Source organism: Lepidochelys kempii, chromosome 27, assembly GCF_965140285.1.
Source record: "Lepidochelys kempii isolate rLepKem1 chromosome 27, rLepKem1.hap1, whole genome shotgun sequence".
NCBI classification, from domain to species: domain Eukaryota; kingdom Metazoa; phylum Chordata; order Testudines; family Cheloniidae; genus Lepidochelys; species Lepidochelys kempii.
This window is the reverse complement of record NC_136406.1, coordinates 16485755-16503275: the sequence shown is the minus strand read 5'-3', so window position 1 is coordinate 16503275 and position 17521 is coordinate 16485755. Positions and strand designations below refer to the sequence as shown.

The window sequence follows — 17521 nt, the reverse complement described above, 5'->3', positions numbered from 1 at the left end:
TTTGAGCATAAGCTTTCGTGAGCTACAGCTCACTTCATTGGATACATGCAGTGGAAAATACAGTAAGAAGATATATATATATACACACACAGAGAACATAAAACAATGGGTGTTATCATACACACTATAATGAGAGTGATCAGTTAAGGTAAGCTATTACCAGCAGGAGAAAGAAAAAAACCCCACAACCTTTTGTAGTGATAATCAAGATGGGCCATTTCCAGAGACCACTGTGGTCATCTAATCTGACCCACTTCTCCAACTAGCATCAACACATGTCCAGCCTTGAGGTGCTCCACAGCTAAATGGATTAAAAGCTACCTATTTGTTTTACCATATAGAGAGGTGGGTACACCTCAGTGCATTTCACTGTCCATGGCTGGGATTTCTAAGGCATCTGTCCCCTGTATTTGTTTCTGTGGGCTGGCTTCATGGGAGAGCCTGCTCTGTTTTTTCTGAAATGTGAATTTGCTGTACCAACATCTGGAATAAACAGATGGGTCTTTTCTCTAGGATAACGTGCCTGCTTTTCTGGTCATGCTTTCCCTTCAGAATGGACCAGATGCCATATCTGGCAGCATCCCTTCCGCAGTCTCTAGGTGATAGAGACATAATTATACCTGTATATAGTGTCTCGCAGCCAGACAGGCCCCAAAATACTTTACATCATTCGCTTCTGATTGGAATGCAGCCACTTCTGAGGTGGCCCCTGCACTGTGACAGCAAACCTGTATAATGGTGGTTAAGGTGGAAAGGGAAGAACCACCGAAGCTACGGGGGGGATTTAGGCTGGCAGGGCTGGGAATTACCGAAGTTGGAGAACGTCCGACACTCCAACTCTTGTGAAAGGTGCCATGGAATCAAATCTTTTAATGACCATAATTGACCAGGGCCTGAGTTTTACATCCCATCTTAAGATGAGCACTGCCGTAGTGACTCTCAGGGAAGAGCACCACCTCTAGAGTGACCGCAAGCACTTCCTATAGCCAATCGATTGTTTTCTTGTTTCCTGTCTCTACGGTGCCATCAGAGCAGTCTAGACACCGAGAACTTCAACAGAGCAATCTACCCCCTGTATCTCCAGTCCACGGGCTGACAGTGTGGACTGATCCCTTGTCCCAACCTTTGTCAAGCCATCCCGGAAGTCACTAGTCTGTATTCATAGAGATTTGGGGAAAAGGCGCCAATTGACCCCTCCCAGCTGTTCCAATAAAGACCTTTTGAGCGGTAAAACAAAGAGAGAGGAAGACTCAGAGAGCGCGTCGCGGTTCAGAGCTACCCCAGCAGCTGGCTGGAAAATGAAAACGTGAACATTTTAGTTGAAATATTGCCCCTTTATTTCAACCCGAGTTTTCCAGCCGGCCCGAGGTCCCTGCGGTGATCGCAGGCCCTGCGCACCTCCCTTGTGCTGCAGCCTCAAGCAGGCAGAAAATGGCGGCAGGGCACAGGTTACTTCGCAATCATAAAGGCTAGAAATGCATTTATTTTCTGCCAAGCCAGATGGGAAATGCCCTCCCCATGCACGCTGCAGGGAAAGTTTCCGTCTCACTTGTTTGACCCTTTGCTTTGTGCGACTTAGTGACCTCGAGGAGTTCCTTAGCCTGGAATCTGGTGTGATATCTATTCAAACGGGCAAAAAGTCCTCGGTGGGAAGCATTTGTCCTGGAGTGTCCACAAGGTGGCACTGTTGATCTCTCTTGTGAGCTCAATTGTGCCATCCAAACTTCTGTATCCAATGCATGTGCATTTAAAAGAGTGAATTAAATCGGTGCAGGATCCGTTTACACAAAATACTTAGTAAATTACCACTCCTATCTGCATGCAGGCCTAAGTCTAGTTCTCTGTGGTTGACAAGCTCTGTGCTTGCAAACTTGGCAATGTGGAGCCTGACAGCTTGGTTTTCAGGGCGCCATTCGGCATAGCCCAGGCCCACGGCAGCATATAACCAGGAACACCTGCTTTTTGCTGAGACGTATCGAGGACGTGGCGAATTGGAGTGGGGACCCCGTAGCCAGACAGATGTTATTTATGAGTTGTTGAATGATACACTACAGGGCTCTACTCTACAGGGCACCAACAATCCCCTCAGCAGGGTAGGAAGACTGACTTTATCTGCAAAGTTCCTGTTAGACCAGGGGTGGGCAAACTTTTTGGGCCAAGGGCCACATCTGGGTGGGGAAATTGTATGCAGGGCCAGGGCAGGGGGTTGGGGTGCAGGAGGGAGTGCGGGGTGTGGGAGGGGGTGTGGTGTGCAGGAACGGGCTCAGGGCAAGGGATTGAGGCAGAGGTGGGGTGCGGGGTGTATGAGGGGGCACAGGGAAGGGGGTTGGGGTGCAGGAGGGGTTTGGGCTCCAGCCTGGCACCGCTTACCTAAAGCGGCTCTGGGGTGGCTCCCTGCCTGCCTGCCCTGGCCCCACCACCGCACCGATCCGAGAAGTGGCTGGAACCACGTCCCTGCGTGGCCCCTGGGGGTGGGGGAACAGGGCTCCGTGTGCTGCCCTTGCCACGCCTCCAGGCACCTCCCCCGAAGCGCCCATTGGCCACGGTTCCCCGTTCCCGGCCAATGGGAGCTGCGGGGAGCCGGGAGCCGGTGCCTGGGGGCAAGGACAACACACAGAGCCAGGGCCAGGCGCCCCAGAGGGAATGAACACAACAGGGAATCATCCAGTGATCCATCCCCCACCACCCATTCCCAGCTCCTGGCAAACAGAGGCTAGGGACACCGTACTCTTCCCTTTGCTCCACCACCTGGTGTTGTTTCTACCTGTGTACCCGCATCACACACTTAAGCCTGGTCGACACACTAGGCAATCAGGTCGTCCGAACTATGAAAAATCCACCCCCCTGAATGGTGCACTTAAGCCTAAATCCCCGTGCAGACTGTGCTAGGATAACAGAAGAATTCTTCTGTCATCTTAGCTACTGCCTCTCGGGAGGTGGGTTACCTACGCCGACCGGAGAACTACACTGACCCTGGGGCAGCTGCGCCGCTGCAGTGTTTTGAGTGTAGACAAGCCCTTAGATTGCAGGCCCTTGGGAGGAAGGAACCGTATTTTTGCTATGTATGCGTACAGCACCAAGCGCAGGGAGGCCTGATCTCCAGTTGAGGCATGTAGGTGTTACTGCAGTACACAGCATATCAACCTAGCAAGCCCAGCCCAGTACTCTGCAAACACATAATGGAGGAAAAAAGAAGTCAAAGGAACACTCCCACTTCAAGCCCCTGGAAACTCTTCAGTGTATTGTAGGAAGGGGGAGGAGGGTTGGTTTACATGTACCGTTAGCTGAACTAGCCAAGTCCTTGTGAAGAACAGTTGGAAGTCATTTGCAGCCCCAGGGAATTACTGCCGATAAACCCAGGGAGGGCTGGTCTTTCGGGCCGATCGAGCTCCGCTCCAGTTCAAGGAGGATGTTGACAACCTGGAGAGGGTTCAGGGAAGAGCCAGGAGAATCATCAAAGGGCTGGAAAACGCGCTTAGTAGCAACTCCAGGAGCTGAGTCTGGTTAGTTTATCGAAGAGCAGATTAAGGGGTGAGTTGACCACAGCCCATAAGTACCTGCAAGGGGAACAAATATTTGATAATGGGCTTTTCAGTCTAGCAAACGAAGGTCTAACCTGAGCCAATGGCTGGGAGCTGAAGCTAAAGACATTCTGACAGGAAACCAGGTGGAGACTTTTAACAGGGAGGGTCAGTAACCCCTGGAACAGCATCCCAAGGGTGGGGGAGGGGGATTCCCCCTTACTGGCCATTTTAAAATCCAGATTGGGTGTTTTTCTAGAAGATCTGCTCTAGTTGGACCAGGAATGAAGTCAGGGCAGCCCCATGGCCTGTGTTACACGGGAGGTCACAGGGGTCGTTTCTGGCTTTAGAATCAAGGAATTTATTAACCCTCAAATTTCCCCTAGCCATATAGTTTTTTTGCCAAAGTATTTTCAGCTCCTCCCCTTCTGCAAATGCCCAGCCACCTTGGTCTCTTCTGCTGTTTGCCAATGGCTGATGCTGGGACAGTTGGCTTGGCTGGTTCCGGTACCTGTATGTGTCACTGGATGAACGTGGCTGCAGGTGCCGTCCATACACACTGGACAGGTGCAGGCAGGTACCGAGGGCAGGCAGCGCGTGCGACCCTCAGTGCCCCAGCTGGAACCAGAACCAGAAATACTGGCAGGCCGGGACTCCATCCCTGTTTTGCACGGAGCAAAGAAAACAGAAACAATTCCTCAGGCACCAGCCCCGCTGGTTCACCTTGTTAGGACCACATCTATTGCCCCAGAAATGCAGTACGGGCACTGGCTGCGGGCAACTAAACTCGTGCTAGATGAACCCTTTCTCTGCTGGCTCTCCACCACGCCCGCTGTAGGCTGAGACCCGACGGAACGGCAGGGCAGCGCGGCAGGTCTGTGCTACATAAATGAGGCTGGTGCCTTCAGCAGCTCAGCATGTGGTTAGAGCACTGGCGAGCAACTCAGGAGCCCTGGGTTCTTGGCCCCTGGCCTGCTGGGTGACTTTGGGCAAGTCACAGCCCCTATCTGTGCCTCAGTTTCCCCATCTGTAAAATGGGGATAACGATACTGGCCTCTGCAAAGTGCTTTGAGATCGACTGATGAAAAGGGCTAGAGGCGAGCTAGGGGTTATTGGTACCTGGGTAAACCTGGAATAATTAGCAGGTGGCTAAGCCAGTTTTTGGCTTTCTGTTGTTTCTCTTCCACAGCTCAGACACAGCCTCCAGGCTCAAACATTCTCACGAAGCAGCTTGTCTTCCCCAGCATGCTTCCTGTCGCCCACACGCACTGGCTGGGCTCTTCATGGACAGCTCTGATCTGAGAATGCCAAGGAAGCAGTCAGGGGGATCCGAGGGCTGGGTAGTCGCAGGTCCTGCGCTCGGGAAGGCGGGCGGCTGCTGGGGGGAGGAGTGTACTGTCAGAGCCTGCACGGTGAGAACGAGAACAGACACAGCCGGGGCGATGTAGCCATTCTGGATGCCTGAGGTGCCTATCCCGTGCCCACAAGGTAGCGAGGGCTGGGAGGCGTTAGCTGGGGCAGGGAATTCCTGGCAAAGCAGCTGAGCTCCTGGAAGGCCCCCAAGAGCCGTAGAAGCAGAGCTGGGCCTGACCCGAAGCATTGTGTCCAGGCGGAATCCCAGGGCGATGTCTGTATTTGCTAGTCCCAGGATGGAGCATGCCTGACACTCCGGAGCGACTCCTCTTTATTCAAGGGCACCTTTTCAAATGGGTCTTGCACCATGTGCTGGCCACGTGTCCCACTGCACGCACGGACGTGAGCGCGGGGGCGTTCTGAGTGCACTTCACTAGTAACGTGCGTGCAATGGCGGGATCGCAGCTAGCGGGGATATGTGAGCCATCCTGATCTCCAGCCTGCGTTCCTGCCAGAGAGGGGGCCAGGCGCCGGCTGCTGAGGGAAGTTCCAGCAGACGAGGCCACTGCCCAGGGGGGCCAGGGCAACCTGAGCGTCAGTGAAGCTGTCCAGAGAGTGCTCAGCAGGGGCTGGGCTGGGGTTTGTGTGATCCGTGCGTCCAGGGCAGATGACTCCACCCGTCACACAGCGTGTCTCAGGGATGCTTTGCCTGGCACCCATAACGCTGGGTGTCCTTTGGGATGCATCCAGGCGTTTTGTGCCCACTTTCCTTAGCACGCTGCAGGGACTGGGGCATGCTCTGTAAACACATGGGGCCAGATTCTGCTCCCGGTCAGCCAGCGGCACAGCTGGGGCTGACAGATCCGAATCCAGGCCCTGGCCTCCACCCTCTCGTAAAACAAGTTTGGCTTAAAAAAGAAGAAAACAAGTCAACAGAGGCTTGTTTTCCACCTGGGCTGACAGTGCGAACACTGCTGGCTGGGCAAAAGGGGAGAGGTCAGGTGCACTGGCTCAGCTCCTCCACTCCCTATATAAGGGAACTCCCTGGGGCTTTGGTGCAGCCGGACTCCTTGTCACTCTGCAGAGGGAGGGATTTGGGCGGCAAGGTGCCGTCAGCCGGACCATGGCCAGTTTCTCCTGCTCTGGGGTTACTCTGGGGCCCCGGCTGAGCTGGATCAGCATGAGGGGGCTGCAGGGGGGCGTTCCGGGAGGACTCAGTGTCTGTGGCGGGGCTGGGAGCACCAGCAGCCGTCTGTTTTCTGGCAATGCCAGTCTAGTTGGGCCTGGGCTGGGAGGGGGTGCCAGGGAAACGGGCCTCCTCAGCATGAATGAGAAGGACACCATGCAGAACCTGAACGGCCGCCTGGCTGCCTACCTGGAGACGGTGAGTGAGCGCAATGCTGGCTGGGGCTGGAAGGCAGCCCCACACCTAACGCTGGGGGGCTGATGTGACAGCATGGCTCAGCAGGAGAGCAAGTAAAACCCAGCGGGCAGCAAAGCTCTCAGTAAGGGAACATCCGTAGTGCGCGTGAATTCTTCCTGTTAATCCCGTTTGGTATGGTAGTAACTAGGGGCCCGTGGTGCTGGGGGCCGTACAAACACAGGGCAGCTGACACACGGACCAGTGGGTTGTCCAAGCCATGTGGGTGCAGAAATCTCTCTCGCTAGGCTGCCCATCACCATAGTCTCTAGGCTCCTAGAGCTTTATTTAGAGTCTGGCCTGAGGCCACTTTGAAACCCAGCCCGCAAATGTACAAACAAATCTGTGGTAAGCAAAGCATTTGCAGCCCAGCTCCCGCTGGGCTGTGCCCCCCTGGCTGCTGACGGTGGCACCGTCCTCCCCCTGAGGCAGTGAGACGGGTTCGGCTTTGTTACCAGAGTCCGTCGCAGGGAGAGCCCAGAATCCCAGGCCCTGACAGGTGAGGAGCCTTGTCCATCACCATCCACTTGGGTCTTCACCTGCCTTCAATCCCCTGCCAGGTGCGATCTCTTGAGGAAGCCAATGGGCAGCTGGAACTGCAGATCCGGGAAGTCTATGCAAAGAGAGCGCTGGCTGGATGCCAGGACCTGAGTGGCTACTTCAACACCATTGCGGAGCTCAGATCAGAGGTACTGGGACTCCGAGTCCTTCCCCTAAGGGGGGAGACCTGGCATTGACTCCCCCTTTGCCTCCAGCAACTGCCCCGTGTTGTTACAGGGACTGGATTTCAGGGGCTGTCCTGTGGGGGCTTGGTGAGCCATCCTTTAAAGCACACAAGCCCTTATATTAGGAAGCTAATCTTCCCATTGTGACCCTGGTGTGGCTGGTGCAGAGATACCAGCCTGAGCCATGTTTGGCCTCAGCCAATAGCTCTGAGTGATGTGAACTGTTCCTGTTCTTCTCAGCGGGGTGTTGACCTGGAAGCCTAATAGTGGTAATTCAGTGGTTAGTAGCATTCACGATTTCTCTGCTGAAATAGGGACCAACATCTTGTACCAGTGTGAAAAATTAATGCAGCTCAGCCCTGGAAAGCAGCAGTGTTCGGATTGTCTGAATCCTTCCCTAACAGGCGTGTGTGGGTGTGTTGTGGGTGTGGGTGGGTCAGAGGGGTTGTGATGGCAGATGGTAACTTCTCTTCATTCTGATTCCCATCATGCTCATATTTCTACTTCAACTGCAAATGGATTTTAAGAGCCACTATTCTGAGATCTGCTGGAGCTGACAACCTGACCGGTGAAGTTTATACACCTGAGAGCTGGAGTATGGCACAGTCAACAGCAGGGCGTAGCCAACAGCCCACTGACCTGTCACTGACCTAGCCGGCTGTCATCCCGTAAAGCAATAGCAGCCCCCGTTCTCTCCTTCTGCAGATCCAGGCTGCGTCAACGAGCAATGCCCAGCTGATCCTGCAGATTGATAATGCCACGCTAGCTGCTGACGACTTCAGAGTGAAGTAAGGGATCTTCATGGGATACCCCTCCTCCTCCTTGGCATTTTTCTTTAAGGACCACATTTTCAAAGCAGCCTCTGAAATGGCCCCAGTGAAATTTGCAAGCACTTTCTCCGCAGGCATGAGACAGGCATTTGCGCATGCCAAAGAGGTGCACTGGAAGATGTTATTTATTTAGGGTTGCTACCCGTCCAGGTTTTGGCTTCTGTGTCCAGGTACCATTTAGGATTGCCAGGTTCCTGGTTTTTGACCGGAAAGTCTGGTCGAAAAGGGGACCTTGGCAACCCTAGATGGCACCAGAACCAAAAGCCTGGTTACCACGGGGCAGGGAGAGGAGCCAGGTTATTAATCCACACTAACCCCTGCTCTGCTGGGGCTGCCAGGCTTCTTGAGATGATCCAGTAAGTGACAGGGTGAGGGGTGGGGAGGAGCAAGCAAGGGGGGCGGGACCTTGGGGGAGAAGGAGGTGGAGCCTCCAGGGAAGAGGTGGAGTGGGGGCGGGGCTTTGGGGGAGAGGCAGGGCAGAGGGTGGGGCCTTTAGAAAGGTGGCAACTCTATATTGATGATGATTTGTTGTGTGCTAGTGGTCTAGAGGCCTGACTGTGGGCGGAGGCCCCACGGTGCTAGGAGCTGTACATGTGCTCCCTGCCCCAAAGGGCTCACGATCACCACAGCTGCTTTGAAAACCCAGCTGAGGTGAATGTCTTCCTGGCTGCAGACGTCCATGCACTCTGCTCCGCCCCAGGGCGTCTGGGGGAGGCTCCAAGAGCAGGCGCTGTCGGGGTGTTAGCACTCCTAGGACAAACCTGGCTGGGTTTGCCTGCTCAGCCAGCAGGGTCCCAGCGGCTGTCCAGGACCCACGTAGCGGCGATTGGGTGGCTGAGATGCAGCGTCTTGTGCTTCTCCGTACAGGTTTGAGTCGGAGCTGGCCACCCGGCTGGGCGGGGAGAGCGACGTCGCCGGCTTGCGCAAGGTCCTGGACGAGCTGACCCTGAGCAGAGCCAGCCCACAGGAGGAGCTGGAAAGCCTGCAGGAGGAGCTGGCTCAACTCCAGAAGAACCACAGGGAGGTGCGGCCACTGCAAACCCCGATGGGATCTGCAAGGGCCAGACAGGGTCACTCAGGGGCCTAGTGATTTGGGGGCTTTAAAGCCCACGAAAGGGAGACTGACAAGCTGCGTGATTCAGTAACAATTCCCCTCACTCCCCACACCCAGCTCTGCCAACGCCCCTCAAATCCCGACCCACAGCCCCTGTTAGCCCAGTCCTGGCCTCCTCCAACACCCAGCTCTGCAAACGCACCTCAGTCCCGATGTGCAGCCCCTTCTCCTGTTCCCGCCATGGGCCTCTCATGGACCAGCTTGGTCTGCCAGTCCTGCCACATGGGATGTTGCAACCATGACCTGGACAAACATCCTCTGGGGACTAACTCAGCTCCTTCCTTTCCCTTCCCCTGGCTAAGTCACCGCACCTTGGTTAGGATCCACTGTGCTGTCAATTGCCCCCCCCCGCCCCCTGCCCAGCCTCCTGCTCCTTCTCACAGGGGCTGGTTCCCGTTACATCCCGCAGGAAGCGGCTGCTCTCCAAGGCCGCCTGGGGGGCTCAGTCAGCGTGGAGGTGGATTCTGCTCCCGGTGTCGACTTGGTGAAAACCCTGGCAGAGATCCGGGACCAATACGAGGACGTCATTGAGAGGAACCGCAGAGAGGCTGCGGCCTGGCACAAGGAGCAGGTAGGGGCCTCTCAGCAACAAGCCACAAGACGTTCTGCGCCTTCCCTGTGGCGGATGGTTTGCTCTGCTACTGCTCATCTGTGGCACATGGTCATGTTCCTGCACCTCGCCGGAGGTTTGGTGGCAGGTGGCTGCCTTGACCCCAGGGTCACAGATCTCCATGGTCCAGGTGTCTCTCTCCATCCCATACCAGAGAGGATGCAAAATGTCCCCTGTGGCACCTGCCAAGCCATTGCTTGTGCCCCAGACCCCTGAGGCTCTTCTCTTTTGTGCAGTGTGAGACGGTCATGCAGGAGGTGGCCACCAGTGCGGAAGCTGTCCAGGGTGCCAGGACGAAGATCATGGAGCTCAGGCGCATAGTCCAGGGCCTGGAGATTGAGCTGCAGTCGCTCTGCAGCATGGTGGGTACACAGGCCTCTTGCCATCAAGGCTGGGGGTCAGAATGTCTGTAGAACGGAGCCAACAAATTCTAAAAATGTTCCTTTTGGGTCAGCCTGAGATGCTCCCTCCCGCTCGCAATTGTTTGGCCGAACCAAAAAATTGGTTATTGGCCTTGCTCTAATGAGCCAGCCAGGGCGTCGGTCCCCCGCATGCACCTGGGCCGGCGTCTGCAGCTGGGCTCATCCCACCTTTGCTTTCAGAAAGAGGCTCTGGAGGGCACGCTGGCTGAGACCCAGGCTGGCTCCGGGGGCGACCTGGCACAGCTGCGGGGGCGCGTCGCTTGGAAGGAGGCCGAGCTGGCGCAGCTGAGAAGTGGCACCCAGCGCCAGGCTGAGGAGCACCAGCAGCTGCTGGATCTGAAGACCAGGCTGGAGATGGAAATTGCCACCTACCGGCGCCTCCTGGAGGGTGACGCTGTCAGGTCGGGGATACGCAGCTCTTAGCTCCAGGGGCCTCAGGCTTGGGTGTGGGGAGACCCTCAGATGGGCAAATCCCTCCCGCTCTCTGTGCCTCAGTCTCCCCAGCTTTAAAATGGGGCTAGTGACACTGACCCTCCCCATGTCATGTTATTAAGGAGGGTGAGCTTGGCAAAATGCCTCTCTTAGAGCAGCCCCTAGTGGCCATGGATGTTCACAATGGCAGCCTGGAACTTGAGGAGGAAACTGAAGAACCCATGAAAGGTGGGGAGGGGGCCAGGGAGCCCCAGAGAAGGGCCAGACCCAGACCACTAGGCCATGCTACCTCAATGCTGAGGACAGCCCCTGTGCAAGGGTCTCCCCTCTCCCTTCTGTTCTGGGAATTGGCCCCATTCCCTGTATCACCAGCAGCCATGAGATGGGATCACTGGTGTCTGGCTCAATGCCGGCAAGCGAGAGCAGGGCCCATATGCAGGTGCCTGGACCTTCCCTTTGCTGCAGAAAGGGGACGCTGCAGCATTTTGGGAGAATCACAAGGGATTTGGGGGCTGGAGGGACTGCCCCTAATCAGACTCCAGGCCCAGGGTCCCAAGGAGAGAGAGGCTGAGCCCAGGAGGGGCCTTTGGTGGCTTTGGGCGGCTGCTCCCTGGCTCAGCTGGGTGCCTGTCCTTTCTCTCTGCAGATCTGGCGCCAAGTCACCTGTGAGACAGACACCCCCAGGTGAGCGGAGCAGGGAGAATGGCGCCGGTCTCACTCCTGGGCAGTGTCCGAGGGGCTGTGCCCTCCCGGGGATCACCCCCCCCCTCTTTATTCTGCCTGTTAAATACGGAGTTTGGTGCTGGCTGGGGTGGGAGGCTGGCTCTTGGGGACGCAGCCCCCTGGGTATCACAGAGCAGGCGCAGCCCAGCCACGGCCTCTCCTTCGCCTCTGGGGACGTGCCTCACATGTGACCTCTGGGGCAGCGGGGTGCCCGGGCTGTGTGGCCCAGGCACTCTCAGCCTCTCTGCAGGGGCTGCAGTCAGAGGCCAGTGGGGGTGCTGGCTCTGGGGAGAGTTGCCCGCTGAGGGCAGGACCGAGCCTGTGGCCCGAACAGCCTGTGGGGGCGACACTGTTCAGTCACGGCTGACCTGGGCCAGACAGGAACCGGCGCCCGACTCGGCAGCTGACTACACCAAGGCGGGCAGGGGTCACAGCATGGCACGTCCCTGCGCCCTCTGCAGTGGGGCTGAGTTTTCCCCACCGCTGCTGGGCGTTCACGGGGTGCCTGGCACCATGTGTGCGGGTGGATGCGCTGATTCTCTGCCACACCCCACCCCTGTGGCACAGTTACTTCCCCAGCCCCACTCTCCTGTTTTCCTTCTCCCAGAGGCTGCTAACAGCTCCCCCACCTCCAGGAGGGTGAAGACTGCGATCGAGGAGCTCCTGGACGGCAGGGTGCTGTCTTCCCACACGGAGGAGGTGAAGCATCCCCTCTGAGGCACGCTGGGATTGGGGAGGAAAGGGGGATCCCTCCCCACCAATCAGTCCCCAGCTGCCCCAGCCCCACTGATTTCCTGCTTGGTTTTCTGTGGCTTTGGGTTCCAATAAAGCAAGTGGCACAGCGTGGGCTCAAGACGGGGCTGTTGTGTGGGGCTTTCTGGGGTGGGGCCTGAGGGAGACCCAGCAAAACTCATGGCATGTGTGAGCAAAGCCATGATTCCAACCCAGGGTGAGTGCATCGCCCCCAGCCCCCCGCACAGCCTCACCAGCCCCCCCAGCATCCTCCCCATGCACTGCCTCACCAGCCCCTCCACTCTGTGGACTCAGATCCATAGTGGACCATAAACACTGCCTGGCTTCGCAGCGTTGATGGTGTGGTCCCAGCCCTGGAGGGTGGAGAGAGTTAATGCAGGGGACAGGCCCCCTTTAGTGGCTGGTGCCTTTTGGAGGCACTGGGCTCCCCTCTGGAGCTGCAGTCAGGGGGCAGCTAGTGATTAGCCTCCTTAAACCTGGTACAACTGCCCCCAAGGAGAAATCCCTTCCCTCTGGGTATGGCAGGGTCCCAGGAGAGAGAGACCGCAGTCCTGCCTGAAGGCACTAGGGGGCAGCAGTGACTAGTTCATCCCTCCCTCCCTGGACCATGAGGCTCTGAGCTCAGCCCCAGGGAGAGGATCTGGGTCCCTCGCTGGTGTCTCTGGGCCTGGAGCGGCTCCGCAGCAGCTCTGGGGCACGGTCCCTGCCCCTCGCCCTCTGTGAGAAGGTGGAGCTGGACAGTCAGCTGCTGCAAACAGTTTTCCGAAGCCCATGGGCCCTGGGTCCCCCAGATGTCTGAGATCTAGTCAGAGCAGGCTGGGAGAGGGAGTGTGTGACCTCAGGCGTGCTGTCACAGCATGGGCATGGGGCGCTCCCGGGGCACAAGCCCCAGTCACTGAAGGATGGGTCGGATTTAAACCCCCAGCCCCGTTTCCTTCCCATCTGCAAGGGCAGGGGGCGTTCAGAGTACAAGGACCTGCTCCTGTTCTGAAAACAACAACAAGGGAGAACAGATCCAACCCTGCCGTCCTGGCCAGGGCCTTCAGGCCTGGGAGCTAGACTGTAGGGGACAACCCTGCCTCGGCAGGGGCCAAACGGAGCTTTTCCATCCCTACCTGCCGTGGCTTGCCCATTCACTCACCCCAGGGCCCCCTTGGCGCCTGAGCAGTTTGTGGGGGTGGTGATGGGAGACAGCGGTGCCATTGGCCCGGCAGTTACACCCCAAATCCTGCCCGGGGGGTTGAGTCACATTTCCCTGGCACAGGTTTTTGCTCCGGCTAGAAGCTGTGACACCAAATACATTGGCTTTGTGTCCCAGGCATGGCCACTGGGTGTCAGCACAGACCAAGCCTTGGGCACAGCGACCCAAGTATGCTGCATGGAAGAGTCCCAGCTCCAAGCACCCGTCCGTACATCCTGGGAGGAGACAATCCGACCGTCACCTCTTTTCTGCCCCCCGGCCGGCCGGGCTCATTCCCCTCTGGCTGTTGCCAGGGCAGCGACAGCCAATGCAGGGGGCACGCAGGCACTTTGGGTCACTCACGTCCGCTGCACGTTCAGCGGCAGCCCAAGTGCAGGCCGTGAACCCCTGGTTTGGTGTCACTCCCTGGTGGCTGCTGCCCCCCCACCCCCCTGCCTGTGGTGGAGCAGAGCTGCCAGGCAACACCCCCAGTCTGCACAAGCCTTTCTGAGGCTTGGAGTCAGGCCAGTGCCTGGGAAGCGCCTTGGGGCCCTGCGGGATGAAAGGGTCTCAGTACCTGTGAAATGTCTCGCGTGGGGCTGCAGCTACAGGGTCACCCAGGGAGGTTAATAACACAGGAGCTGGGCCCCAGTCCCTCAGCTGGAAGGGCTCCTGTTAGGGCAGAAGGAAGAACGTCCGTTCGAAGGACAATGTCTCCAGCTGGACGATCCGAACGAGGCATTGGCTGACCCAGCATCACTGGGATTCCCCCGGCATGTGTCTCTGAGACAGCCTGCCTAGCAAGGAATGGCCCCAGGGAGTCTGGACAGCAGAGCAGTGAACGTCCAAAGAATTCAGCCCTTTCCTTGCCTTTCCACGAGCGGGGCCCGGCCGTATACGGGTTTCTCCATGCTCTGGAGTGTGCAAACCTCTTTTGTCCACAAGATGGCAGTGGAAGTGCTCTAATCAAGCCGGGGTCAGGTTCACCGACCCCACCGGCTCCATCCCCGCAAAACAGGCAGGGAGTTCCTCTCCAAAGCCGATGAGTGGAGGGAGACTCAGGAACACAATGTCTGGAGCTCTGGGAAGCTCTGGGCATTGCTGAGGTTAGGAAGGCAGCCTGGTCTAGTGGGGAGACCCGTACCTAGTCCTTGGACAAATCACCTGCCCTCCCTCCCTTTGGATTGCAAATTCTTAGGGGGCAGGGACTGGCTCTTGCTGGGTCTCTGCAGCACCCAGCGCAACAGGACCCAATCTCAGTTGTCTTTGTAGCTGTTACTGTAATGTAAATACCAGCTACGGCGATTCCCCCTTTCCCTGGCATTTACTGATTCATCTTCAGACGCTCCCTGCCCCGTAGCTAGTCTGTGGCCCTGGGTTCTCTGCTTTCAGAACGGGGATTGGGTTGTGGCGCTGAAGTGCCAGTAGGGAGTCTGCACACAGCCCACCACGTGCCAGTGTCTTGGGCCTATATGTGGCTGGGAGGCCGGAGCGGGCACGTGTGTTGTCAGAATCAGCGCTGGCCCCAGCGAGGTCCGAGGGAGCGCGGCGAGGCTGCTGTAATGCACAGTGGAGGCAGAACTTGTCGTCTCCTGCCCTTGGCAGTGTTGCCAAGTGCTCTAAAGCAGAGATGGCGAGTGATGCAATCCCTGCACAGAGCTTGTTAAAGTCCTTTGGGGCCAGGCACCATCCAATCACACCGTGGCGTTAGTGTCCCCTCCCTCGGTGTGTGCCCGTTGGGTCCCTGTGCTGCTGCCATGTTCACAGGCCAAGTGTGAGTGTAACCACACGCCTCCTGGGCACCCAGGCCACTTAGAGAGAGTTAATGAATCTGCTCGACAGCCTTAGCTAAGAAACAGCTGGCGTTTAGCTCATGGAATAGAGGCTCATGCACTAAGCTCCGAAGGCCCCAGGTTCGATTCCGCCCACCAATGACCGGGCTCTGTCGGTGTTACATGAGTGTCAGCCAGGGCCTCCAAGAGGATCCCATAGAAGAGTTATCAGCCCCCGCCCTGGGTCTGAACCCTGAGAGCCTCCTGGCACTAGCCTGGTGCGGCGGGGGCCAGAATTGAAGCTGCCCTGCAGCAGGAGAGGAGCTTTCAGGGCAGACCTTGCAGATTTCTCAGTGGCAGCCGGACGTGGTCAGGACTTGGGGGAAGAGGGCTGAGTCAGTGTGTGGGCTTTTCCCAAACAATCCCACCCCCTGAGGTGGTGCTGTTGGTTCATTCTGCCCAGCCACAAGTACTTGGTGGAGGACGGCAGGCAGGCGATGGGGTAAAATAGCAGCCCCAGGCTGAAGGGGGCGTGGGGGCCCTGAAGCAGAGCTGGGAGGAGACGGGCAGGGTGAAGAACATCCTTCTGCCGAGAGGTGACATTGGGACCCTACCATGGCTGAGCTCCTAGCATCGGGATTTCCCTGCCACGGGCCCCCTTGATGCTCAGGCATCTGCCCAGAGCCTCTCAGAGGGCAGTGAGATGACTGATGCCCGAGGTGTTTCCACGTGCAGCACAAAGCCGCCAGTGGCTCGGTCAGCAAACAAGGCCCTGACCTCCACATGGGGTAGCTCCCGGAGTCACCGCAGAGGGGCTGCTGCAGCCCGTGGTCTCTCCTGCCAGTGCAGGAGCAGCCCCAGGCGACCCCGCAGGGGGCTGGTGTGTGCTGCTGGGACACATGAGGCTCTTCGAGTGCTTTCTCTTCCAAGCCCTCCAGCAGCCCCGCAGTAGCAGGTCCCTTGTGCTGGGGTGGCACAGCACAAACCTAGGAGCCAGGTGAGCAGGAACATCTCAGGGAGCAGCACACGTCCTGCCTGGGGTTCCCGAGTCCCGGCCAGTGGGCAGCATTTCCTGGGCCAGCATCAGCCCTGCGGACAACCCTGGAGAGTGTCTGTGCTCTGATAGAGCTGAGCTTCCCAGGAGGCAGGACCTGCCTCCCAGCTATCTGTGCCCAGCACTGGTGCCTGAAGGACAGGGCTATGGCTGCCATCAGTTGGTCCACAGAGCAGCAGATGAGCCGCCCGCCACGGCCGCCAAGGACTCTGCACGGCCGCGAGCTGCTGGCCATGTACCGCTGTGGCAAAGAGGGATGTTTCCTGCCAGAGCCAGGGCTGGTGGCGGCCCATTGTGGTGTTTATGGAGCTGTACGTTGACTGGACATTTACGGCCTTCCCGACACCCTCTGATAGGGTGTCTCATTGTGCAGCCCTGGGCTGGTCTCTGCTTACTGGGGAGTTACCCACAAACCTGAAGGCTCCCAGAGGCCAGGGCTTTCGGAGAGAGCCAGGCAGCGGGTGCTTCCTTTGCAGTCAGTGCTGTGCAGTTCAGTCAAAGTTGAGATTCGCCTGTTGCCTGGGCTCTGCCATCCTCTGGGGCGAGCCGGCTCTCTGCTGGGAGAGGGGTCAGAGCACAGGATTGGGGCCATACGTGCTCACAGGTTTCTGGGAGATCCTCTCAGATGGGAACAGGTCTCTCTGCAGGACCACACTGGATCTGAAGGCAGGCAGCATTTGTGGACCTGCCTGACATACCCGATCCATAGACCTGCCCAACAGTCGTGCATAACCATTGCACTGCATGGCCAGCCTCCCTTTCCTGCCTTGTTCTTTAAAAAACAGCAGCTATGCAGAGCATCACGGGAATAACACGTGGCCACTGCAGCTAGGTGGGGCCTCGCCTGGGCCAGCAGCACCAGAGCGGTTTCAGTGGAGTGCTTGGAGGGTCCAGCCAGAAGCTGCATTTGGTGGGCTTCAAGGCATGATTTTTTACTCAGATGTTTGGCTTGGCAACAACAGGGTGACTGAGTAAGAGGTGCTCCCCGATAGCAGCAGAGGGGGAGGTTTTCCACCTGCACTTTTTGGGGGAGTATTGGATCTTTGTGTGTTTTCCATGTTGCCGAGGAGCCCAGATGTGAAGGTGAAGGGGGTATGGAGGGAGGAAGGAACTAAAAGACAATCTGGGGAGAGCCCTGACTTTTGCATTTGGTCTTTATTGTAGAGCCAGCTGGACAGTCAGATCAAAGAAACCCTCCCACCACACTCTGTGCAACATTTACTGACTAGCCTGCACTCTTGACTCAAAGGTTTAGAGCAAGCCCTGCCCAGGGAGCCGGTAATTACCTGCACAGGAACTCACCGGCCGTCAGCAGCTGGGCTGCTCTTCTCCCCCACATAATGATCTGTTTCCACATGCCAGTGAGCCCATTGTTACTAGACAAGTCCTGCTTTGCTGGAACTATTCACAGATGCTGCAGCTATGATCATATCTGTCTGGAAAGGCACCAGTCTCAGCAGCTGGGAAAAGGGGAGCTGTGAGACACTGATTTCTGTCCAAACCCTCCTTTCTCTCGAAATAAGAGAGAAAAAGCAGAGTTGATCAAATCATTAAAAGGAACAACCCGTGTCTCCGAGGTCCAAAAATAGACTTACAAATATTAGCTCTGCTT

The 17521-nt window shown here is 57.3% G+C and overlaps 1 protein-coding gene across 2 annotated transcripts; it reads left to right on the top strand.

The window, feature by feature from the left end:
• Nucleotides 1–4933: 4933 nt before the first annotated feature.
• Nucleotides 4934–11992, top strand: LOC140903885 (keratin, type I cytoskeletal 42). 2 transcript variants are annotated; one of them, XM_073325816.1, is made up of 9 exons: nt 4934–4987; nt 6855–6983; nt 7725–7807; nt 8717–8873; nt 9373–9534; nt 9810–9935; nt 10176–10396; nt 11074–11111; nt 11758–11992. In XM_073325816.1, exons 1-9 carry the CDS (start codon nt 4979–4981, stop codon nt 11865–11867), a joined length of 1035 nt encoding a protein of 344 aa, XP_073181917.1. In that variant the 5' UTR covers nt 4934–4978; the 3' UTR covers nt 11868–11992. The 2 variants fall into 2 exon arrangements, with proteins under 2 accessions (XP_073181917.1, XP_073181916.1); XM_073325815.2 differs by lacking the exon at nt 4934–4987 and adding an exon at nt 5022–6258.
• The last annotated feature ends 5529 nt before the right edge of the window (nt 11993–17521 follow it).

Coding starts and splice junctions, on each gene's coding strand:
- LOC140903885 (XM_073325815.2), top strand. CDS start 5,998: ATGGCCAGTTTCTCCTGCTCTGGGGTTACTCTGGGGCCCCGGCTGAGC. Junction 6,984..7,724: donor TTGCGGAGCTCAGATCAGAG/GTACTGGGACTC, acceptor CTCCTTCTGCAG/ATCCAGGCTGCGTCAACGAG. Junction 8,874..9,372: donor TCCAGAAGAACCACAGGGAG/GTGCGGCCACTG, acceptor TACATCCCGCAG/GAAGCGGCTGCTCTCCAAGG.